Source organism: Nyctereutes procyonoides, unplaced genomic scaffold, assembly GCF_905146905.1.
Source record: "Nyctereutes procyonoides isolate TBG_1078 unplaced genomic scaffold, NYPRO_anot_genome, whole genome shotgun sequence".
Taxonomy (NCBI): domain Eukaryota; kingdom Metazoa; phylum Chordata; class Mammalia; order Carnivora; family Canidae; genus Nyctereutes; species Nyctereutes procyonoides.
In genome coordinates, this window is record NW_026575049.1 from 69,569,247 (window position 1) to 69,594,828 (window position 25,582).

The following is a 25,582-nucleotide window of genomic DNA, read 5'->3' on the forward strand; positions in this document are numbered from 1 at the left end:
GCATTTTTTTTTTTCTTAAACGTTTTCATCGAGAATTAAAAGGGAAGGAAAGACCCTGAACGAGACTGAGGTCAAAGAACGTCGTGATAGGACGCGGGTCCTCCCGCAGGTGCAGGGCGCCCGGGGCGCCCCGGGGCGGGGCGGGCGGGGGCGGGGGCGGCGAGCGCGGAACGCGAGCCACGTGGCGCCCGCGGGGGCCCGGCCCCTCCAGGCCGCCGGCGCCCTCGCTGCGGGGGATGCGCGGCGGCGCCCAGGTCGGCGGCGGCCGGTGAGTCAGCGCCGCGCCCGGGGCAGCCCCGCAGCCGGCGCGGCCCGGGGAGCTCGGGAGCTCAGCCGCTCAGCCGCCTCCCGGGTCCGCCGGGCCGGCGAGGTGACGTCACCGGGGCTGGGCGGTCTCGGCGGCTCCGCCAATGGGAGGCCGGCAAGGCGGCTCGCTGCCCGCCGCTCCGGCCAATAGCGGCAAGGCAGAGCGGGGCCGTCGGCGTAGGGCCAATGGGCAGCGGGCAAGGAGCACGAGGCGGAGTTGCGAACCCGGCCGCCAATTGGGAGGAGGGGGCGGAGCCCGGGCCTTGTCAAGCGTGACCAACCAGAGAGAGGAGCGGACCCCAGGGGGCGGGGCCGCGGCGCGTCCCCCCAATCGGACAAGGCCGGGGGCGGGGCTTTCTTCCGGGCGCCCAATGGGGAGCGCGGCCGGAGCGGGCCTGTCAAGAGCAGGGCCTGGGGGCGGGGGGATGGTGAGTCGGAGATAAACACTCGGCGGCGGTGGCGGCGGCGGCTCTTCCCCGGCTGCTGTCACGGTGTCGGCGGCGCCCAGCGCCCCGGGCCCCTCCCTCCCGGCGAGCGCGGTCGCCCGACAGGCTCTCCCCGCCCTGCTCCGCGGGGCCCGGCGGCGGCGGCGAGCCCGTGGCGGTGGGGGTTGGTCCCGCGGCCGCGGCCCCCGGTGCAGAATGGCGGCGGCGGTTCGGATGAACATCCAGATGCTGCTGGAGGCGGCCGACTACCTGGAGCGGCGGGAGAGAGGTGCACGGGGCCGGGGGTCCGCGCCGAGCCGGGGCCGGGGCCGGGGCCGGGGCCGGGGGCTCTGCGGGGCACGGCCGCTGGGGGGGCGGAGGGCGCGACCGCGAGCGCCTCCAACCCTCCGGCTGCCCCACGCGCGGTGCGAGGGGAGGCCGCTCGGGGCGGGGGGTGCGCTGGGTGCTCGGGGTGCACGGGATGCTCCGGGTGCTCAGGGTGCACGGGGTGCCCGGGGTGCTCAGGGTGCTCGGGGTGCCCGGGGTGCTGCCCCGCGCAGGGCGCACCAACCTGCGGGACGTCCCCAGCGGGCAGCCCGGGCTCCGCGAGCTGAGCCTCAACAATGAGCAGCTCGCTCGCTCCTTGCACCTGCTCCGGACTGAGGGTGCTCACACAATTTAAGGGAGGAGTTTAAAAAAAAAGAAAGAAAGAAAGAAAGAAATCCTTGTTCTAAGAATTCCACCTTGCATCGCTTATTTCTTGACACAACATGCTCGTGATGAAAAATAAGGTCTACAAAGGAGCTCCTGTGCAGGGGGCGGGGGGGGGGGAGTGTTGAAGGTTCCAGGCTCATTCATTAACTGGGTCCTCCGGTCTTCTAGAAGCTGAACATGGTTATGCCTCCATGTTACCGTACAGTAACAAGGACAGAGATGCCTTAAAACGGAGGAGCAAATCCAAGAAGAATAACAGCAGCAGCAGGTAATTTGGTGAATCTTTCTCTTTCTCTCTCGGATCACGATACAAACTGCAGAATGGAAGTGGCCTGTGGTGATTACGACCCAGGAAAATGCGTTAAGTGGCGATCAGGATTCAGGAAGGCGCACATGGTCCTAAGCCACTGGAGGAAGCAGCCCTTCTGTTTGGGTTGAGGGGACAGAAAAGAGACATGGAAAAGCTTTGCGGCTTCTTTATGAACTTTTCAAACTTAATTTTTGCTTTTCTTCCCTTTTGGAACAACGACAACAACAACAAAAAAAAAAAATCTGTGGAAACTTCCAGTGAGATTGGTGACCGTGACAATATTTTGCCTACAGAAGTTGCAGATTCAGGCAAGCTTTTTTTTTTTTTTTTTTTAATAATCAAAGAGGCTGGACGTTATCCATTTCTTTTACTTTTCATAGTGAAGATTGTACAGACACGTTAAAGTATCTGATTTAGCCTAAGGGGTAGGACTTCATATTCGACATGTAAATTAAATGCAATTAAATGCAATGGTTTATCTCCTCTGTTACATCTACTTATAATGGCAAAGAGGAATGATTGAGGTTGGAACCTGCCTTTTGGTGATGGAGGATTAATATTAAAATATTAATATGCCACGATCCTTTTACGTTTGGCTTATAATTTTTAAAACCTGTGAATCTCACTGGAAAGCAGATGGTTAAGGGTCCGTGAAATCAAATAAAAACCCTGAGTACCTATGAGTACTCTATAAACCTACCCCCTTTTTTCCCCTCTTTGCCCTTAAAATATAAGTTAGCTAGGAAACCTGTTAGGTCTCTTTACTTATACCTTTCATTCCAGTAAATTAAAGCCACTCACATTTTCATCACTGGCTTACAATCCTCATTCCTCTCCCGCCATCATGTATAACTCCCTGCAGGTAACTGTATTTGGTTACCCCCTGTGACGTCACACACACCACTAAAAGCCAGGAGGTCCCACTTAAACCTAAACCCACTTGTTCTTGCTGCTGCTGCTGTTGTCCTTGATTCATCCCATTGTCCTTAGTGTTGCTAGAACCACAGGATGTGAGCAGCACCCATGTGCTGGGCTCTTGCCGAGGAAGGAAGGCACGTGAGGGATGAACCTGGTAATTAACCACCCCACGGTTTTCTCTTTCCCTCCCATCTTCCGCGTTACCTGAAAGTGGTAGCGAATAGATCCGTGTGTGGGTATTAGGGCCTGTAAGAATGTTAGCCCTGACTTGTGTCCTGCAGTGCCATAAAACAATTTAGCTGTGTTGCATCTTGTTAGTCTTTTTTTTTTTTTTTAATTTTTGGAAGAATTTTGAAGCTTGTTGGCGTATTTTTTCCTGAGAAGGTAGCCCAATTGTTGCTTTTATTCTTGTCCGTTTATGGTTTAGGAGGAATTGTCCACCGTACTCGTCAAGGCTTAATCCTAAGTTTCGCAGGAAAGTCGGGGGAGGTTCAGTGGTGGGGAGAGGAAGAGCAAGGAGTGTTGAGAGAGAGAAGTAGGCTGGTCCCCGAAGGTGATTAGGAAAGAAAAATAATGATAGCTGAGAATCGCAAGCCACGAAACAGATTCTCTTTAGTATCCAGCGTTATTACCGAGAAAATAGCTGTGACTTCTGAGTCTGGGAAGAGCTCTCTCCTGTTAATGGGCTTGGTGTGCTTTCCACGGTTACAGACCAGAGGCTGTCACAGTTTCCCATATTCCTGACTAATAATGAATTAGTGTAGTACCTGCGTGGTGCCGGATCTCCGAGAGGCCGCGATTAAGCCTGGAGATGGCACCAGGCAAACGTGAAGCAAGAGCAGGTTGTTTTGTTTTACTGTGATCACTTCCTTCATGCCCTGTTGGGAATGACCCTTACCTGAGCCGTGAGCTGTCTCCCCAGAGAACGCAGTTTGCCCCCCACCCTTGATTTGAATTAGACTCCTCTCCAAGACCACATATGGGCAGGGTTCTGAGCTGAGGTAAGGCCGATGGAGAGATTACTGCCGCTTTACATAACCGCCAGATAACAGTTTATTCTTAATTCAGGTTGAAACGCTGTGCTCTTTGCTTGTAGAGTCGGAGGCTACTTTTCCTTGGACAATTTAAAAAAAAAAAAATTAGCCACATATCCCAGCTTCTTGGGAACTAAAAATGCAGATCTTAATCCAATTCCTCTAGTTGCTTGTTTAAAAAAAAAAAACAAAACAAAACAAAAATGAAATCGTGAATATTGATTGTTTCAGAATCATCCAGAGAGCTACTGGAATACAGGGAAGAGGAATCTTTTTTTTTTTTTCCCCTAATGACTTTTTAAATCAGTTACTAATAATTTAGAATTGAAATCCAGAGTTTTTAAAGGTATATTTTGCTAAATTGTAAAGCAGGTTTTGGCCCTCGTGAAAGAGGAAGTTCAGGACCCGCCAGCTAGCTCTTGAATGTAACAGTGGTTATTCAGCTGAGCTGACAAGGAGAGTCTTTTTAAACCCAACAACTTTCCCCATTCTCCTACATTCTGTAGTTTGGCTTAGTCATCTTTTTGTGAGAATGAATATACAGATATTCTTTTTTTTTTTTAAAGTAGGCTTTGTGCCCAGCAGGGAACTCGGTGCGGGGCTTGAACTCATGGCCCTGAGATCAAGCCCTAAACTGAGATCAAGAGTCCGACGCTTACCCGACCGAGCCACCCAGGTGCCCCTTGTTAGGATATATTTTTTTAAATGGTGACATTTGACCTTTACCAGCGATTCCAGAGTCATCGAATCTTCCAGTAACCACATGGAAAATACTTTTGACACAAGGTACCTGTGTATTCTTATGCTTTAATTAAAAATAGAAGTCTTTACCCATTAACAGAGCTGGCAGTCTCTGAACAGGATCGTTCTTGAAAGGCTTACTTTCGTTAACGACAAACTGTTCAGTCCCCCAGGTGCACCTCAGTAATGCTTTAGCCGTTAGATGTACGTCCCCTTGTACAGATCACAATGTGTTGGATACTCTTAAGGAAGCAAATACGATCTGGAGTTTCCAAAACTGTTCAAAGTTTGGAAAGAGTTGTCCTTCCTATGGATTTGTTTAAAAGTTTAACTTTTCTTATATATATACCTTCAAGGAACCTAGAAATTTTGGGTAAGAGTGCCCTGTGTGCTATTGGCTGTAATCAGAGATTCTATTCTTTTCAAATATCCACCCGTCTCTCCTCCACCCCGTTCCTGGGAGGGTCCTGGCCTGCAGTTAAGCAGGGAAATCCTGACCAGCTGCTATCATATACTTTTATCCATTTAAAAAACCTGTCAGACTTTGAACTTGTTGTTCCCTGGTAAAACTAAAATGCCACGTGCTTTAAAGCCAAAGGTTTACAGTGCTGGCCTGACTGTTGTCCACTGCGCTATCCTGCTGGCCGCGGCAGGAAGCGAACCTTCAGAAAAATGTAACTGAACAAGGCTGAGGGAAAAACCAAGTGAATCAATGTAGAGCCTGTAAGGTAACCAATTTTGAGGTCCTCTATCTAGAAAACCAATATTCTAAAACTTCAAATACTGCCATTATTTTCTTGATTTTTTTTTAATGTTTATTTTTTTTTCCTGGCTAACAAAAATTGACGTCCCACAAATTGATGTTGTGGAAGAGAAGTTTTATTGCTGGACTGGAAATTTCTCATTCCAAGACTATAAAGCCACACGCCTCCCCCCTCCCCCCCCCCCCCCGCCCTTCTCTGGTGTGAATGAGCTCGCGGGTGGTTGCCCCTGATAGGAACGAGTGGCTGAGCATTCACAGAGGTCCCGTTTCTCCATGAGAATTTCTCTGTAGGTCCAGAAAGGTTCTGACTGTGGCCACATAGAATTCATGATCTGAGCCAGGGTGTCCTCTCCCAAACTGGTTAGATTCCAGAGAATGTCCATTAAGAAAGGTCGAGACTTGAGGGAGATTCCTCAAATTTATAATTAGGGAGGAGTTGTGTGAGGAGGACACTGAATTGGCCACATTGACGGGCTTCCTGTGACTTCTGTGAAAACCTGTCCACAAATTCTTAGGCCAGACCTTATAATTCAAGGTCGGCTATAAACCCCTTAATAACAGGACTTCCCGCCTCCCGCAGCTTTCGTCCAGGGCTCTCTAATCACGTTTACAGCTGCTTCCTCATTGATCTGCGTGTGTTCAGTAGATAATGGACGATCATTTTTACTCCCATTTTACAGAAGGGTTAACCGAGGACGCGAAGGTAAAGAACTGTGTTTCTTCTCCAGTGCCAGTCAGTGCGAGGCTAGACTTCACACTGCACCCACCTGTGGCCTTGACCCGTGTGATCCTCTTTACGTGGAGCGGAGTTTTAGAGGCCCCTTCTGGAAATCATTTGGTAGCTATTCACCAGCAGCGTTTTTCAGGAGCTTGTACGTGATCAAATAATGGCATCACAGAGTAGAAAGACTGAGGGAAGAGGGATTATTTTTACCCACTTAAAATCGTATCCTGTTGTTAAATAACTTAACATAAAATTTTGGCGTATACACTACACGTAGAAAAAAACTGGAGGCCTGGCACCTCCGCTGCTCTGCCCCCAGCCCGGAGGAGGCTCTGGTGTTCTCTAACCCGAATTCACATCACATTGCGCAGCTGTTTTTCTCTTTGTATAAATAGACCCCTTTTATTTCCTTTCTTAAAATGGATTACATTTCCACCAGGGGTTGCGTGCCTCTTAAGTTTGTCACTTCTCCTTGGACTCTTAGATATTTACGTTTATCTAACTCCTCAGAGGGGCTCATTTCTTTAGCAGAGCCGCCGAGTTTTCCTCCTTTTTCTGTTTTCTCTTTACCAGCTTTGGAGAGAAAGAAGTCAAAATAATTGTATTTGGTGCTGAAATAGTCCTTTAAGACCAGAAGAATCTTACTCTTTTCTTATTTTCCTTCTTTCAGATCAACTCACAATGAAATGGAGAAGAATAGGTGAGTTGGGGATTTTGAGGGTGGGATGAGGGTCGTTTTGATGTATCCTCTGATCTCAGAGACTTGGATTTTTTTTTTCTTGGCTCTTCCCACAAGTAGCCCCTGATGTAAGGGTTTCCTCAAGTCATGTAGGCAGCGCGGCCCCTAACCCACTTAAGTAGATGCAGGGCTTGCAGGCTCCAGAGGCTGCCCCCTCTCCTCGCTCCTGCGACCTGCTCCTCCTCAGAAGTGCCTTTCTGGGTGACCGTTTCACAGGCCAAAGCATTTTAGGTCATGAGCAGTGTTTCCACAAATAGTGTCTTTAAAAAAAAAAAAATTACATGCTACTGAATATAATTGGTAGTTCCGTCTTAAATCATGTACACACCCAGATATATATAAATACACATGTGTGTGTGTATTTACAGTTTACTTGTGAATAAAGATTCTCAAAATTCAGGCAAATATATGCATAGCACAAATTGGAGATGGTGATTCACTAGAGGAAGCCTGCCACCCTCCTTGGGATCCATCTGGCTGAGCCTGAGTTGATCTCTCTCACCTGGATTGCCTCTTGCTGTTTGTTTAAATCTTCATTTTCCAAATGTGGCTTGCCCCCTTCAATGATGTAGCCTTGTGGTTCTCGGCTCCGGTTGTACGTTAGAGTCACTTGCTGAGTTTTTATTTTAATGCTTTTAAGAAATATTTTTGTATTAAATACATTACACACATTTATATACTTGGGGGAGAAGGAACAAATTTTATAAAAGAACTTCTAGAAATCTTCAAATATGAGAATGGACAATGTAGTCGAGTCCCGTGTGTCCGTTACCCAGCTTCAGCAATTATCGACATTTTGTCAATCTTGTATAATCAGAGCTACCACTCCCAATGGACCATTTTAAGGCAAATCTTTTATCTCTAATAAAGACTTTTTTTAAAAAAACATAACCACTTTTACCATGCTGGTGGGAAAAATTAATAGTAATTCTTTATGGAGCTTTAAAATGAAAGAAAGAAAGAAAGAAAAATAAAATGAAAGAAAGAAAGGAAAAGAAAAGAAAGGGAAGGAAAAGGAAAGAAAAAAAAGAAACCAACGCCCAGACCTCACACCTAGCCATTCTGATTTAATTGGTCTGGGTTGAGACTCTGCTCTAGTATTTTTTTTAAAAGCTCCCCGGGTGATTCTCGTGTGCTGCCAGTGCTGAGAACCCCTGAACAGGCCCCCGTCTGGTCTCCGAGCGCCCATCAATTTGAAACACAGGCCACCCATTCGGATGGAGGAGCTCTCGCCGTGCTCTGCATGAACCAGATGACGCGTAAGGGTGGCTCTGTAAACACACGTGGTTATCTCACGCAAACCTTGCTCCAAGAGGGAGCCCGACTCCGAAAGTCAGGGTCTGAACGACCTGCTCCGTCAGTGGAAGGCCAGACTTCCTAGGAAGGAGAATCTTGGAACAGGGTGAACGTCTAGCGTTTCGCACTAAGGAATTTTGTGTGTACGCGTGTGCTGCTCCCCATCCCTCTTCTTCCCTTTTAATTTCTCTGGTGGTGACTGTTTTAAGTCCGAGCTTCCCTTATGCTTTGGGGATGGACACGTCATGGACTGGGAGCTCAAAAGGATCTTTCAAGGTGGAGAGGTAGTCCGATGTGGCTTCTCTTTCTCAACTCCACTTTCTGCCTTTGGGGTGAACTGGGTAAACGGGACTCTTTTGCTGAAAAGTCTTCTAGTTCTTCCCCACCCCACCCCCACCTTTACTTAGGCATTTGTTTGTTTACTTTAAAAAAAAAAGAGTTTATTTATTTATTCATGGGAGACAGAGACACAGGCAGAGGGAGAAGCAGGCTCCATGCAGGGAGTCCGATGTGGGACTCGATCCTGGGTCTCCAGGATCATGCCCTGGGCCAGAGGTGGCGCTAAACCGCCGAGCCACCCGGGCTGCCCAATTTGTTTACTTTTTATATTTCCATTAGGCACTTATTTTTGTCGTTATTAAAAGTCTACCCCTTCAGGTAAGGGCTCGTAGGCTTACTACACCTTTGTGCCTTGTACCTCTGCAAGAATGCCACACAATGTCAATTTTGCCTTTGTATTTTCGCAGTTCAGGGTTGTTTATGTGTTGCCTACCTTGCCTCAAGAACTTGTGCTCGACACCAGGTATTAAATGAGTTCACACTGGAGGCTTGAGCCAGCATGCTCCCGATCCTAGAGAAATGTAGTTTGTCTAATGAGAAAGACGCAGAGAGAGTTTCAGTGAACACATGATGTGCTCAGATGGGGGGAGGCACAAGAGGCTCTGGAGGCAAAGAATCTAGAAAACTGGATTTGAGGTCCTCACTGGGCAAGCTGCTTTTAATTCCGACTGCTTCCGCGTCGCCGGTCAATGTGTGCTTGCCGAAGAGTTAACTTATCTAGTTTCCTTATTGTCCTTTCTTTTTTGGAATTTGGTCTTTTAAAGCCTTGATAATTCTTTCTCTAGTCCAGAGCATGTGAACAGAAAAGAAGGAAGTTAAAGACTCAAATTTCTTAATTTAACCAAACATTGGTTGCTGTAGCCCAGAGGAGGAACTTAAAGTTGTCGGGCTCTTCTCCCCTTCTGAGTGTAGGTGCTTAAGAAGCTTCGAGTTTTAAAGTCCACAGAACAGCTGCCCTGGTTTCAATCGATTCCTATCAAAGAATCCCGCTTGGCGAAGTGCATATACACTTTAGCCATTTTTTACCTTAAAACATCACATAAAAAGATTAACATGGCTCTCAAAAAAAAAAAAAAAACAACTCAGGAAAAGAACTTCTAACAACGGGAATTTATTTTCCTCCTTGATATTGCAGAGTTGATTATATTTGGGTTGGATTTTTAAACAGAAACCTTTTCTGTGGCATTTTAGAGCTTTTGAGTAATTGGTGTTCATCAGGACTCACTACGAGGACGTGGCGCTCAACACCACCTTGATAACCTTGGTGTTGGTCGGAGGAAACTAGCCTTCTAGGTGGTGGCGGCGGCGCGTTTCCCATTCGCTAGATGAGGCATCGCGGAGCATGAAGGTGCCGTTACTAGGTGCTGGGCCTACAGAGCCCCGAGGAGCCCAGGCCCCTGGGGCGGAGGCTTCAGCTTAATGTCCCTGGAGATCGGAGTGTCTGTCACTTGGCCTGTGCTTCTCTGAACTGTCATTTTGTGGGTCTAGTCACCTAAGGAAACCCTTCGAGTGTGTGGTGGTGTTTTGCTTTTTTTTCTTTTTAAAACTAATCTTACAGAAAAATCTGAGAACTACAGAAAGTCTTTCTTAAAAAAAAAAAAAAAAATTAAGTCGTCCGTGATTCTAGCTGCCAGGGGAAAGCAGTGGAACTTTTGATCTCAACGGTTGTTTTTGGAAAAAACATAGTTTGGTGTAGAAAATTGAGAAGTTTCAAAAAAATACAAAATATATATATATATATAAATCACCTGTAATAGATCTTGCAGCAGTAACAGCTGCCACCATTCCTGCTAAGTTCTGTATCCATCTAGACTTCTGTGCATGCTTTTCTTAAATCAACCTGGGGTCATAGTAAATAATTTGTGGTCTTTTCATCTACATTATGAATATTTTCTAGTGTCCTTACGTCTCCTTTTGTAACATTACTTTTTAGTGAATGCCCAGCATTACCTCATATGGAGGGGCCATAAGTCCTATAACGAATCCCCTGTTTTAGGTTCTTCGCAGTATTTTGCTAATATAAACAATACTTCCTTAAACTACCTTGTAGATAAATCTCTGTCCAACGCCATAATTATATCCTTAGGGCAAATTTATAGTTGCAGAAATAATGATGTACGCATTGTTATGGTTTTCGATGTTGACTGCTGGACTCCCCACTGGGCAGGTTATAGACTGTATTTTCCTTAAACCTTCACAACGTGATATTATAATTTAAGACCTTTATGAGTTTGATATGTAAAAAAAAAAAAAACAAAAACCAGACAACTTGTTTTAATTTGCATTTGTTACATTACCAGCACAAATAATTTTCATATCTTCGTGTGCTGGTATTGCCTATTTTCTACTCAGGCGTTTCTTTTTCCTTATTTTGAAAAGATTATATCATGTGAAGGAGATTGCCCCTTTGAGTATCACGTTATTGTCCAGTTTATCATTTCCTCTACAGAATCCGTTTTCTCTCACTGTTTGAACTTGCTGCCTCTGTTGTATATTAAATTCTTAGTTCATGGCGAAGTCTGTTTCTAGACTGCTTCTCCGGTTCCACTGATCATCTGCTCTGCTGTCCTCTGCCAGTGAGCATTGCTTCAGTCATTGAGGTTTTATCATGCACTTCTAGATCTGGCAAAGCAAATCCCTCCTCCTCCCTCCTCCTTTTTTAATTTTACCATGTTGTTAGCTACTTTCACTAGTTTGTTTTTCCCTATAAACTGTATAGTCAGCCCATCTCTCCGACCCTCAAATCCTTTTGGGATTTTCAAAATCAAAATTTAATAATTTCAATATAAATTAACCTTTAAAAGTTCACATTCACGTATTAGCTCTTTCCATCCAGGATTTGGTATGTGTCTTCATTTATTCAGATCTTTTTTCTGTCTCTAAGGTTTTATAGTGTTTCCCCATAGATATTGCATATTTCTTATAAAAGGTATTCCTGCATTCTATATGTCTTTAAAGTCTCTATTATATTCCCATTGTAATCACTAATTAATTCTTGTTGGAATATAGGAAATTTTTTTAATCTTGCTGCTGATGTTATATGGCTTTGTTGGTAAAAATTCTACTGTTTTCCTTCTCTTAGCTGGTAATTCTTCTGGTCTGAATGCCTTTCAGTAGCACTTCAGCAAATGGAGACTGAGTGAATGCATATAAGCTGCAGTCAGTGGGGCCGGGAGTCAGGTGCTAGAATGGACTTTTTTTTTTTCTTTCTTTTTTTTTTTTTTTTCAAAAGAAGGCTCTGGCATCTTCTTTAATAATAGACACTCGTTTTTCTGGAATGGTACAAATGCAGGCCTTGCTGGAATTAGGCAGCTGGTCTAGAGAGATTACCTCTGCTAGAGTCTTCTGACCCCATGACAAAAGGTTTGTGTGTGTGTGTGTGTGTGTGTGTGTGTGTGTGTGTGTGTGTGCGTGCTCTGTGGGGAGGACTCAGCAGCCTGATCTAAAGCTATTATTTTCATTTGGTCTCACAGTATTTCAGTGGCATCTGGTCCGGTCTGAGAAACCCCTGCAATCAGGTCTCTTCTGGCACGACACTCTAACTGATTGCAGGCCCCCGTAGTTATTTTGGCTTCTCAACTGGCCAAGCTCCTTATATCGGAAGAGGGTAGGGGCGTAACTTTTGCGTTGGTCCCAAGCTGTGGTAGGCATTGCACCACTCTGTTTCTGAACTTTCTTGACCACATTCAGATTTCACCCTAAGGTGTTGTAACCAATCCACATTCCTTGTTGCCACATGGGGCCGAGGGCGTGGCCTGGTTATTACAAAGAAGGGATGTAGTTATCAGTGTGCAAATCCGGCCTACATTGACGTGTGGAGGAACACCCAGATTTTGTACCACCGGAATCTATCTTGGACTGTATCTCTTGGATAGATGGCAACTGCCCTCGGAAGAACTTGAAGAGACATATGCTGGTTATTCAACTAATTTCCAGTCCCTACTGGAGCACTGAGGGCACCGCCTGACTTTGTCATAGACCTTAATAGTCACAGGTTGAGAAAGCTAGCAAGGACTAACCATGACACGTATCGTGAACATTTTTAAAATTGGGCTCCAGGATGGAAATGTTAATATACTTATGTATTTCATAGTTTTAGTACAGAAATTATAACTTCAAAATGCAGTAGTTACCATGAATTGCTATTTATGAATTGTTCACTGATGTGTTCCCCTACAGCTAGCATATACAACTACCGCTGTATTTTTTTTTATAAAGATTACTATCATGATTATCAAAAATCTCCAAAGCCTTCTAAGATTCCAGTTAAGTTGGTAATCATGATTCATCTGGCAATTATTTATAAAGGGATCATTTTAGGGAAAAGAGCAGAGTACTTTTTTCCCCTCAAAGCATGACTTGCAGTCTTCACCTGGACTTCTTGCTTAACCCAGTAAGGCTCTGTTCTCAACCCCAAATCTGGAAAAAGTTAGTCTCTCTTGTGACCTGTGACCACTTTTAGGGAGTGATTTTTGATCCCTTAAGATGATTTTCTTACTCTAGACTAAACATATTTTTCTCACTATGTGGCTCATGCGTAACCATATCGGAAATTTTTATCAAACCTGCAGTTAGCCTATAGGATTCACGGAGCTATTTAATTGGCTGCATCTGTGCTCAAAGTGAGGCAATAAGATGATGAAACTTTAAAGTACGCTCTTGTTTATTGTTTGCTGCTTCTTCGGTGAAGAACCTGAAGCCCAATTTTAATGAGAAGTGGTGCTCGGTGAGGGGCCTGCCGTGTATCACGTTCGTTAGGTAGGACTTTCCTCAAAGAGAAGCGCGTGCATCGCCTGAGATCCCAGATTCTACCCTCAAGTCAGCATCTGCGGATGCTTTCTTGTTTCTAGGCTCCAGTGGAGTAACACAAAATAAACATCTTGGTCTTTCCCATTAGTTGGTGATGAAAGAACACTTGGGTATATAGGAAGTCTGCGGTGTATGAACAGACCAAGTGTGATCCATTGGGAAAGGGGAAAAAACAGGTTCCGACGGTCTATGGAAGCTTGACAACCTCTTCAGTCAAGCAAGATACGAGTGAGGGGAAAGGAAAAATAGGGGTTTTTTTTGGGGGGGGGGCGTTGTTGTGAACTTTCAGTGAGAGCGGCCATTCGTCATAGTCTAAAGGTAGCTCAAACCAGTAATTCTGTTTATGTTCCGTCTCCAGCTAAGTTTCAAGAAGCTCCAAGGCGGGGACTGGATCTACCCGGACATCGCGTCCTGGCCCCTAGGGACACAGCCGTGCGTGGCCGTCCTTAGAGAGGCCGGGGCGGCGAACGGATGGATGGGCCACGTGTGTGTCCCCACGTTGCCATCCGTGAACCCCCCCTTCTCCACCCCCCGTGGGCCGCCACCCCGGATGCTCCGCTCTGACCTTCTAGCTGGGGACGGAGGGTGTTCAGCTGCAGCTTCAACCGAAAAGCTAACAGTCCCCGGGGTGACGGCGCCTCCCTCGCGGCGGGCACGCGGGCCCGACCCGACCTGACAGCGCCCCACCCGGGCCGCCTTCGGGTCAGGAAGAGCTTTGGGGTCCCCTGCAGATTCAGAGGCGCTGTCCGCAGCCGGCGGTCCCCCGTGGTCTCCGTCTTTCCCAGTCGGTACCCCAGTTTGCGAACGTGCTGGCGGGAGAGACGCGGAGAGACCCCGGGACTCGGGTCGGGGGCCTGGATGGCGGCGGGCGCAGGTGCCCCGGGGGCTTCACTCGGCGCCCGGCTCTCCCTGTCCCCCTGTCCCCGGCCGGCGAGACGTAAGGAAACCGACGAGGAACTGTGTGGCACCGAGACCTGTAAATCTCCAATATTCTTGGAATTTATTTGGACGTTCGTCTCCGCGCTCCTCTATTTTCTGAGTCATCCGTTCTTTCCCCAAGGATTTGCAGGGTTCCCTCGGGTAAATTCATGCCCATTCCTCAGCCTGCTGCTGGGAGTTTAAAAAATCGGTTCACTTGATATTGTTTTTTTAATTATCAAGGCTTTATAATGCAGTTTCGTGTCTGGTGTAGCACATTCTTCCTCACTTTTCTTTTTCGAAAATCTGGCAATCCCTCACACATTTCCTCTTCGAGATGGAGTTTATTTAGGATTTCACTTATTCATGAGAGACCCCGAGAGGCAGAGACCCAGGCGGAGGGAGAAGCAGGTCCCTGCGGGGAGCCCGACGCGGCACTCGATCCCGGGACCCTGGGGTCACGCCCTGGGCCCAAGGCAGGCGCCCCACCGCTGAGCCTCCGGGTACCCCCCAGATGGAGTTTACACTAATTTCCTAGAGTTAGTAAGAGCCCTTGGGATTTTTTTCTTGGCATTATGTTAAATTTGTAGACCAACTTGGGTAACCTTGGCAGTTGCTTTCAGGTTTCGTATCTACTACTTTTGGATGCGCTACTTTTTTCAAACATTTACTCAGATTTTCTTAGGTCTCTCAGCAAAGTTTTAGACTTTCCTTCCTACAAATCCCTCCTAACCTGTTTTTAGTTGACTCCTCCACATGCTGCCCTTTCCTCTTGTGTGGTATGAGGGAGCGTTTAGGTTCTTTGGGCACAGACGGCACATCCGGGGACGCCCTTGGGTTCCGCAGGCCAACATCTGCCCCTACTGTCCTCGGGCCGCCGCGGAGCCGCCGTAGCGGGGGACCGGGTGCCCTTCGGTGCTTTCCGCCCAGCCTCAGGCTCCCTTCCCCGAGACTCGACAGGATGTTGGCCAAGCAGGAGGCCTTTCTTTCCCACACATTTTATAAGGACTGATAAGATCCTCGCTAATCTAAAATTTTTTTTAAAATTCCAGCATCGTCAGCATACAGTGTAAGATTTCGGGCGTACAGCACCGTGTTGGGCACAGGTGCCCTCCTTCGTCCCCATCGCCTAGTCCCCTCTCCCCTCTGGTAACCACAGGTTCGTTCTCTATAAGTAAGTGACCGAGTCTTGGTTTGCCTTTTTTTTTTTTCCTTTGCTCATTTGTTTCTTAAATTCCACACGTGAATGAGATCATACGGGTTCCTCTCTCTGATTCCAGCTGGCATTCTGTCCTCTAGCTCCGTCCGCGCTGCTGCGGATGGCAGGACCTCCTTCTCGTCCGCGGCCGAAGAGTACTGTGCTGTGTGCATATTGTACCGTATCTTCTTTATCTGCTCATCCCTCCACGGACACCTGCGCTGCTCCTGTGCTTTGCCTGTTGCAAATAATGCTGCCGAGAAACACAGGGGGGCATGCACCCCCTGGAATTAGTGTTTTTGTATTTTTGATGGAAATACCCAGGAGTGCAGTTGCTGGGCCGTGGGGTAGTCCTATCTTTAACTTTGAGGACCCTCCACACTGTTTCCCACAGTGGCTGTACCAGCTTGCGTTCCCCCCACAGTGTAACGAGGTTCCTTTTTCTCCACATCCCCGCCCCTACTGGTGTGTGTTTCTGATTTTCGCCATTCTGACAGGTGTGGGGTGGTATCTCCTTGTCGTTTTGATTTGTATTTCCCTGGTGATGAGTGATGCTGAGCACCTTTTCTAGTGTCCGTCGGCTGTATGTCTTCTTTAGAGGAATCTCTGTTCATGTCTTCTGCACAGTTTTAATTGGATTATTTGTTTTTTGGGTGTTGAGTTGTATCTGTTCTTTATATATTTTGGATACTAACCCTTCACTGGGTATGGCATTCACAGATGTCTTCTCGCATTCTGTAGGCTGACTTTTATATTTGTTGATGGTTTCCTTCACTGTCCTTGCTGATTTTTTTTGAATGAAAAAAAAATAGTATCTTTAGCGTAAAGCAAGATCTGTATTGTCATAGAAAATCGGTTACATTTTCCATTAAATTTCCTTAATGACAAAAAGATAACTTTTCTTTAAGGAAGAATTGGATTTTTACCAGATAGTTTCCATCTACCTTGTGAGACGCTTTGAGTTTCCTATTGATTTTTCAAAGGAATATTACAGTGCCGTACATACCTGTTTGATCCCGGTCTGCAGAAGAAGCTAGGATTGAATGAATAAGTGTCGCCATATGGAGAGCACTCATGTCAGACCCTGGCCGGGGGCTTCTGTACCTTGTCCCAGATAACACACTGGCCTCTGGGCACGGCGTTCCTGTCTACTGCTGGGGAGGCTGTTGCCACCTGGAGTTAAGTTACTGGCTGAAGGTCACCCAGGAAGTGAGTGGCAGAGCCGGGATCCCAAGCCTTTACTCTTACACGCTACAGTCACATTTGGTTGTGTAGTGATTCACAGATTCAGACTACTAAAGGAACTAAACATAATAATAGTAATAATAAAATTTGAGATCCTTTTCAAAACCGTACCGAAGAAAAGTTATAGTTTTTATCTAATCCAGTTACCCGCAGGTATAGGGCACCCTTGGTTCTGAGCATTGCCAGTGATAGCTCCGATCAAAGATCTGTCTCTTTATGCTCCTAGAGGCCAAAGGTATATCGTCCGTTCAGAATAATTAAAGCGCTCTTTCTGAAGAGTCAGCACGCAAGGTTTATCAAGGTTCGTGACCTAGGCACGAAGCCGTTGGATCAGCGCAAGCAGAAGAGGCCGTGGGACAGGAGGGAGCCAGGACTTGGCCCAGCCCTCCTCCGCTGGGGGGCGGCGGCGGGACCGGCCGGGAGGAGGTCTAAGGTGGGGATCCGACCGGGGTACCGAGCGGCTTCCTGCTCCGTTCACATGGCAAAACGCTGCCGGCTCCCCGGACGGGAGTTATACTAGTTCAGCGAGACACTAGACCCGGGAGAGGACCGGAGCCCGGGGCAGGGGAAGGGTAAGGAGTGAGGAGGACGCGGCCAGACGCCGGGGTGCCTGTGTCCCGGCCCAGGAACCCCGGGGGGAGCGGTACGTGGGGGGGGGGTTGTTTGCTTATCTCGTTCAGGAATTGAGTGTCCCTATGACAGGACGGACTGGGCCTGCTCCGCAGACCTCACCCCTCCCCCGTGGTTGGCCCAGGTGCCAGCCGGGGATGTCTGCAGCCAGGGGGCAGGTGGGCAGGGCGGCCAGGGGGCTGGAGCCGTGGGGGCTGCAGGAGGCCAAGGCGGGTAGACAAAGTCAGCTTCGCGCCCCGACACAAACCCAGGAAGAGCTCTGGTCTTATGTTCCTAGAACCAGGCCAAAAGGTACTGAGTGAACATGTATTCTCCTTCGCCTGAATTAGTCAAGTGGCGTATTTCTAGTTTCACAACAGAAGCGTTCTTTGGAAAACCTACATTTGGGTAGTGAGAATTCTACTTTCTGGGCTAGATTCCCTATATAACTAGAAATGACGATGCATGGAAATATGACTTTATTATGTTTTTATCAGTAGACAAACTTCCTAAAAAATTTACATACTCATATTTGTAGATAACCCCACGTCGTAAAATGACTAATAGGGCACTGTTCTGAATCATGCGGTGTTTGCAGATAACAAGTAAGCTGGAAAGTGTCTACATCTAATTTTTAGACTTTTTTCCTAACTTGACAATTTGTACACTTTGGGAGAAATAGTTTGGATAACTGTGTAAGTGACTATACTTTCTTAGTGCTTCTAGTATGGTCTGTGCCCGTGGCTCTTCTTGAACATTATGATTGAAGGTGAACGGGTACATTTTACACACGGGTTCTGCTCTTCTTTTGCCCTCCTGTAGTGGTGGCAGGGGCAGACCTCCCATGGGAGTCTGTGCTTCTGGCCCTTCCGCACGGCTTTGAGGCAAGCGGAAGACCTACCGGAGAGCAAGGTATTTTTGTGCCGTTAGATCTGCCCAGCTCGAGAGTGGATGCTCTACTCTTCAAGTCTGTCAAGGCCTAGAGGGTCCTGGGAGAGCTGGGGGAGCTCCTCCGAGAGCTGGGCCAGGAAGGAGGCTGGGAAGGACGCGGGACGCACCGCTGGCTGGATCTGCCTTGAGGGGAGCATTCTGAAGTCTCGATGTGCAGGGTGTGAGCGGACTTCCCCGGTCATTTCCGTGCCTATGACCTCCAGCTTTCTGAAGCCGTTTTCTTGTTTTGGTCCCAACTTTTGCTAATACGGTCAACAATTTGAAGTGGGGGGGGGGGCAGGCAAATTAAGCTTTAAGGTCGTCCCCTGGTTCAGCCGGAGGGTAGCCCCCCAGGCTCCGGGGCACCCTGCTCCGGTGGTCGTGTGGGCCGAGCGCGTGTGAGGAGGTGGAGTAGAGATGGCCCGTGTCCTCCAGGGGCTACGGTCTCGTTGAATAGGCGACATAAGCCACTCCGCAGACGTTTATTAAGGGGGGGAGGGGGCGCTGGGATAACTCAGCAAGGACTAAGTGGCAGGCCCAACTTTCTTTCTTTCGAGACTTTATGTCCATATAAGAAGGCAGAACCATTTTGCCTCTGTTTTGCCCAGGGCTGGCGGGGTTTGATATCTTGCTTTCCCTCATTTCACAATGTATCGGAGACTTCCTTCCTAGGAGTAAATAGAGCACATTCGGGTTCTTTTCATAGCTGCACAGTATTCCACTGAATAGATACGTAATTTATTTAGCCAACTCCCCATTGATGGTGACTTGGGTGGTTTCGGTCTTTGCTATTAGGAGGCAAGCCGTGACGGATCCCCGCACAGGTCGCTCGCGTGTGGCAGTAGTCTACACGGCCGTGCTGTAGACCTACTGGTCCATAAATGGAAAGAGGAAGTATGGGTTGAAAGGGTGTTGTCAGGTTACGCCATAACCCAGAAACCTGGAGCTAACCGGATAAATATGCCTAATAGTAGGTCTTAGTCCCGCCCAAACACCTGTATTATAGAGACTTGCGAAAACGCCGGTTTGGGCTTCTCCACGGCTTCCACCACAGTTGTCCAATTTCCAAAGATGTTCATTTGACCAGAGGTCATCGGTGGCGTTTGCCTGGGTAACTTCCTGCTCTTTTAGAACTTGTTCCTTCAGGTGCCTTCCAGCCCGCCTGAAATCCTCAGTGCCACTGTGACCTTGTTTTTGTAGGCGGGCCCATCTTCGCTTGTGCCTGGAGAAGCTGAAGGGGCTCGTGCCGCTTGGGCCCGAATCGAACCGACACACTACGTTGAGTTTATTGACAAAGGCCAAATTGCACATAAAGGTGAGTGTATCCTTGGGATTCCTTTTTAGTGTTCCCTGTCCAGTGAGGGGGGTGTCTGTTTCTTTTTTTTTTTTTTTAATTTATATATTCATGATGGGGGGGGTTGGAGAGAGAGGGGCAGAGACACAGGCAGAGGGAGTAGCAGGCTCCATGCAGGGAGCCCGACGCGGGACTCGATCCCAGGACCCCAGGATCACACCCTGAGCCAAAGGCAGGTGCTGAACCGCTGAGCCACCCAGGGGTCCCCCGGTGTGTCTGTTTCTGAGGGAAAGCATCTGTGTACCTCCGTGACCGTCCTCTCCTCTGGAGAGGCCTCCAGCCTGCCTCGCGATGAATCTCGGGTGTCCCACGCCCAGCACGTCCAGAACCCCACCGGGCCTTTCTCACCCCTGCGTAGCAGAAGTTAAATGACCCTGCAGTTGTCCGTTTGCTGGAGCCAGAACCTGGGCTCATCCTTGCTAGCTCTTCTTGCTCCGCAGCCATGCGTGCCTAATCCTCTCCAGGCCCCAGATGTTTCCCAGGCTAACTTCCATTGGCCCCACCATCGAGCACTGCAGGGAACTCCTCAGAGGCCTCCCTGTGGTCCTCCGGCCGCCTCTGAGCCTTAAGATAAGCCTCATGATCCCCAAGAATAATCTTTCAAAGCTCAAATCAACATGTCACTGCTTAGAATTCTTCAGTGGGCTGGGATAGTCTGTCACAGGCCTGCCCCAGGCCGCGTGACCTGCCGTCGCCTGCGGTACAGCAGCATCTCGTGCCCTGTCCGCCCCTTGCACTTGTCACGCTCTTACCACAGGGCCTCTGTACGTGCTGTTCCCTCGGTTTGGTATGCTTTCCCCTCCCTCCCTCACCTAGCTGACTTCTTGTCGTCCTTCAGATCTCAACACAGGTATCACTAGCTTGGGAAACCTTCCTGCCCTGCCTACGGCCTTCCTGCCACGGACGGGCCCATTATTGGATCTTTCTCTCTTAGCACTTATCGCAGCTGACCTCAGACCGTGACTTATGTGACTGGTTGTCCCCACTGTCAGAGGGAGGGGCCCAGGTCTGTTCGGTCCCCCTAGACCCCAGCACCCCCAGAGGGTCAGAAACAGCATGTAGCCAACGCTCACCGTTTAGCGTGTTTCTAGAACCCTGGAGTCGCTATTGCCCAAATGTCCCTTCACTTACGGTCAGCGGCCTGCACACGTGAGCCTTCTGGAGGGAAAAAGCCCGTGTTTAGAGCAGCGTAACCACAGCTAAACAGATTGGGAAACGTGTTTAAGCCCTTTCTTGGACGATGTGGAATCAGGACTTGAAGGGACACTTCCCGCTGTAAGAAGGTCCCTGCGGTGTGGGCTGAGCGGAGCTCGGACGCAGGTGCTCAGCAGCCGCACTTCCGCTGGGATCCAGCCCACGGGGATGGGGCACCGCGCACCCCCCGAAGCCCCGCACCCCCCGGAGCCCCGAGCCCCACACCCTGAAAGACCCTGCACCCTCGAGCCCTGCAATGTGCCGGTCCCCTGGGACAGGCTCCTGGGGGCAACTGGCGTGTGGGGCGCTGGGGAAGGGGCCAAGCTCGGGCACCAAGCACCCCCTGACTTGCAGAAACTGGAGGATTGTGACCGAAGAGCCATTCACCAAATAGACCAGCTCCAGCGGGAGCAGCGGCACCTGAAGCGGCAGCTGGAGAAGCTGGGCATCGAGAGGATACGGATGGACAGCATTGGCTCCACCGTGTCGTCGGAGCGCTCGGACTCGGACAGGGGTGAGCGCCCGCCCCAAGTGTGCGTGCGAGTGCGCGTGCCTGTGTGCAGGGGCCTGTGTGCAGGTGCGTGTGCGTCTGTGCAGGGGCGTGTGTATAGGTGCCCGTGTGCAGGTGCCCACGTGTGTGCCTGCGCTGCCAGATGCACGTCCACACGTGTGCATGCCTGTGTGCAGGTGCTGTGTGCGTGCCTTGCTGCTGGATGCACGTATGAATGTGCTCGTGCCCGTGTGCAGGTACCCATGTGCGGGTGCTGTGTGCACGTGCCCGTGTGCAGGTGCCCGCGTGCATGCCCCTGTGTCGGATGCACGTCGGTAGGTGTGCGTGCCGGTGCGTGTGTCCCAGGGCAGGGCAGCCCGAGGCCTGGGGGTGACGGGGCGCGCTGTGGGGGCATCCGGCCGGGCCACCGCCACCCATGTGTGTCGCCCCGCAGAGGAGGTGGACGTGGACGTGGACGTGGATGTGGACGTGGACGTGGACGGGGACGCGGAGGGCGCGGACTACCTGGCGGGCGAGCTGGACTGGAGCAGCAGCGGCGTGAGCGACTCGGACGAGCGGGGCAGCCTGCGGAGCGCGGGCAGCGACGAGGGCTACGCCAGCTCCAGCAGGAGGCGGCCGGCGGCCCCGCACGCGCGCGGGGGCCTCTGAGGGCGCGGGCACCGGCTGCCGCGGGTCCCCTCCGCGTGGACCGGCTCCCGGGCGCCCCGAGGTTGCCCCGAGGTTGCCCCGAGGTCACGGCGACACCCGGCGCGGGGCGGACGCGGGCCTGGGCACCCGCGCCCCGCTCGACGCCCCCCCGGCGCCCGCGGCTCCCCCAGACTCGGTTTCCCCCGAAGTGTGTTCTGCTACTTGTCTCTGGAACATTTTTTTTTCCTACCTCAGAGATAAATGAGATCTCCATTTCCCACTTAACACGAAGCGATTATGCCTTTTTTTCACCCCCAGATAAGTGACTTTTGGTCCAAGTCTAATCTATTTTCCTATTTGACTTTCAGCAATAACTGAGCTAGTGTCCTCGTCAGTGAAGGACAAGCCGCGTGTCTACCCTGTTGCAGGTGAACAGGAGGGGACGGCTCAGCGCCACTAGGGCCCCCCCCCCGTGTGGATGCACCCAGGAACTTCCCTGTGGAGGCTTCCGGGTCGATGGTTTAAAAGGCTGATCTTCCCTTTTGGTTATGATTTCTCCCTCAAGTGGTCTCCCACTTTGTAGCATTTTTATTTAAGCTAAAAAAAAAAAAAAAAAACAGAGCACATGTTATATGTACATAAGACACATTAAATCTATAAATACTATTTATTCATTTTATATAAACTAATGTAATGGAAAACAAATTCTTATGACTTTGTGCTTTTATAGATGTTCTAGAAACTTTGTATGTAGGTATCTACAAAATTGGTTCATTCCCCTCAACTATTTTTGCATTCATATTTTTGGGGCCGAGGTTTTTCAGCCTCCGGCGAATCTTTTTCATTGAATCTGAACCATTTGTAAAAAAAAAAACCTGTGACGCCGAAACAGAGCGTGTGTCACGAAGTGACGAGAACATTCCTAAAACGCACAGACGCACCGCGACCTAAGGGCTCCACGGCCGAAGCGGCGGCCGCCCACCCCGCGCTTGGGCCCGGGCCCGGGGCCCCGGCCTCGCCTGCAGCGCCTCCACCTTCCACACCACTCCGAGTTCAAACCCGCTCCACGCCGAAGCTCGTGCTAGACGTGAAGAGCGGTCTAAACCAGATCACTTTTGTTTCTCCATTTTAATGATTCTCTATTAATTTTTTTTTAATTGGACGTAGCTGATTCCTAAACGATTCCAAAGTCCTCTGTACTTCTGGTTTTGTTTTGTTTTTTTTTTTTCTTCCTGCATTTCAGCTTTGGGTGGGGGGAGGGGCAGGTGACACAAAGGATTTTTTTTTTTAATTGTTGGAATCTTTTCCAATGACCAGCTGAAGATTTGCACTGAAATACAACTTGTATGCCTTTTGCATTTTTAAAGCCTGCTTCCTGATTTAAGCAGAGTGATAGTGTTCAAAGAGCCAGCTCAGCCTGTAACGTGTTTGAAAAGATGTACCTGCACTTTGAGGTCCCTCTCGAATGCCATTCGCTGGACCTCTCAAGCGTTTTAATTGCTACATTCAAGCGCCTCCCAAGTCCAAGATGCTGGATGCCCTGATGGCATCGAAAACTCAAGACTTTGGGCAAAGCTTGTGGGCTTGCATTGGGGGAGGGAAGGGAACAGAATTTGTGTATCTGTTTGATTTAGAAATAAGGCATCTGAGAGATGCCCTTATTTTCTGTGTTTAAGTTAAACTGCATTTTTGTCTTTTGGTTGAAATACGAAATGTACTGTCCCGATATAAAACGGTAATTATTTGACCTTTGCACTGTTCGTCTGGTCCTTTTCAATTTGATTGCATATGTGAATGTGCGACTTGATAGATCTTTAATGCACGTGTGATAAACCGACACCAGGCCCAGACCTTAGTTTTCAAAGCGCGAGGTGGACCGAATCGACGCGCCAGCTAGGCCTCTCTCGGACCAAAACCGTGACCTTCAGGACCGCAGACAGCCGGCGGCAGCTGCTCCCCGTCCCCACGCGGCGCCGGCCTGTCCCCTCGTGCACTGACCCACCCGCGTGACTGCTCAGAGCTTTGGTTGTTTTGGGTTCTTTAAGCAAAATGAAAAACCTTTCTGTGAGGGTTGGCGGGGCGGGGCGGGGGGGGGGGAACAGGCAAAGCCGGAAACCCCAGCCTTTAAGACTTTGACAATTGTACGTGCCCAGAGGTGTGTGTAGACATAGGCACGTGCAGATTTTTGTGTAAAATTGATTTTACGAAACAAATCTATACTCACTGATTCCACTGCGATGCGGATGGAGAAGTCCGTAGGCCACTTCCACGCGGTGAGAACATCCATCCGTGCGCCGCTGTGACCATCGCAGCAGGGCCACTCGCCCCGCCTGACGGCTCAGAAAGGCGGGCGGAGCAGCAGGGGCCACGCGGGGGTTTTCTGCTGAGCGAGGATCCTGAGTTCAAGGAGCTGCCAGTGACCGCTGGCTCCTGTCCCCGTCCCAGCCCCGCCGCCAGCGTGTGCTGTCCTCTAACTCACTCGCTTGAGCAGGACCTCGAGTCTCCTGTTCAACCCCAGACTCTGCTCAGGGTCGCCTCAAAGCTGAGCGCTGCAGGAGGCCGTGGGGCGGCCGCTGGAGCGGGTTCGTTCTTGAAGGGAAGCGTCCTCCTTAGTCTCCTTAATACTTTTTTCCCAAAAGCCACAAAGGGTCCTTACCTGGGTTTCCCGTGGGCCTCTCTGGTCCGTCCCTGAAGTGGCCAAGAGCAAATCCTGGGGGCGTGGGGGCGTGGGGGCGGGGGAGAGGATGGTGAGGATGCCGATGCTCAAAATAACTGTGGCGGGGTCCTGGGGCCGCTGGGGGTGTGGCGGGCCCCTTCCCCCTCGCCGCTGCCCCATCCTCTAAAGAGAAAGCGTATGTGGGGGGAGCATAGAGATGCACGTCGTCTCGGTGTCTCTGCCCTACTGCCGGGCGGAACACGGCCCCATGGTGGCCTGCTCCTGACCCTGCCTCTCCTCCGTCTGGTCCCTAACTCCCCTGCCTTCCTCCGTGACCTGCCCTGTGTGTTGAACCCCAGGAAGTCAACGCTGCAGAGCCATTTCCTGCAGGTCACCCTGGCTGCTTTTTCTCTGCGTCGAACTCTTGGGTACAGGGTGCTCAGCCCGCTGGCTCCCGGGTTGTAAGCCCTTCCTGGGAGAAGACGAGCCACAGACCCCTTCACGGGGGTGCTTTTCTCAGATCTCTGGGACTGGGGGATGTTTTGTCTTCGGAGATCCCTGGGGATGGGGGGGGTGCGTGTGTGCACGCGATACGTGATTTACCGTGATTTCTTCACTAATGTCTATCCCGTGGATGACTTTCTGGGATTCTCCTGAAGGAGTAACTGCCCGGCGCTGCTAGGGTCGGCACTGGGGGCTGAAGCGATGGAGCATCGTTGTCTTCGCTCAGAATCCTCCAGTGAGGGGAGCCCTGGGTGGCGCAGTGGTTTGGCGCCTGCCTTTGGCCCAGGGCGCGATCCTGGAGACCCGGGATCGAATCCCACGTCGGGCTCCTGGTGCATGGAGCCTGCTTCTCCCTCCGCCTGTGTCTCTGCCTCTCTCTCTCTCTGTGACTATCATAAGTAAAAAAAAAAAAAAAGAACAGTGTCTAAGATCTGTTATTAAGGGCAGCCCGGGTGGCTCAGTGGTTTAGCACCTGCCTTTGGCCCAGGGCGCGATCCTGGAGACCCGGGATCGAATCCCACATCAGGCTCCCGGTGCATGGAGCCCGCTTCTCCCTCTGCCTGTGTCTCTGCCTCTCTCTCTCTCTCTTTCTGTGTGACTATCATAAATAAATAAAAATTTAAAAAAAAAAAAAAGAATCCTCCAGTGAGGATTGGGGAGGCACCCAATGCTGGGCCTCATCTGGGTTCTCACCGGTGCCCCGTACTCCGTGGGCCGG

At 49.9% G+C, this 25,582-nt stretch overlaps 1 protein-coding gene across 1 annotated transcript; it reads left to right on the plus strand.

Annotated features, from left to right (window-relative positions):
- Positions 1-746: 746 nt before the first annotated feature.
- On the plus strand, positions 747-23,451 carry MXD1 (MAX dimerization protein 1). Its single transcript, XM_055328255.1, has 6 exons — positions 747-1,020; positions 1,614-1,713; positions 6,606-6,635; positions 19,219-19,333; positions 20,921-21,080; positions 21,511-23,451. The coding sequence occupies exons 1-6, from the start codon at positions 948-950 to the stop codon at positions 21,723-21,725; spliced, it is 693 nt and encodes a 230-aa protein (XP_055184230.1). The 5' UTR covers positions 747-947; the 3' UTR covers positions 21,726-23,451.
- Positions 23,452-25,582: the final 2,131 nt, after the last annotated feature.

Coding starts and splice junctions, on each gene's coding strand:
- MXD1 (XM_055328255.1), top strand. CDS start 948: ATGGCGGCGGCGGTTCGGATGAACATCCAGATGCTGCTGGAGGCGGCC. Junction 19,334..20,920: donor AGGCCAAATTGCACATAAAG/GTGAGTGTATCC, acceptor CCTGACTTGCAG/AAACTGGAGGATTGTGACCG. Junction 21,081..21,510: donor GCGCTCGGACTCGGACAGGG/GTGAGCGCCCGC, acceptor GTCGCCCCGCAG/AGGAGGTGGACGTGGACGTG.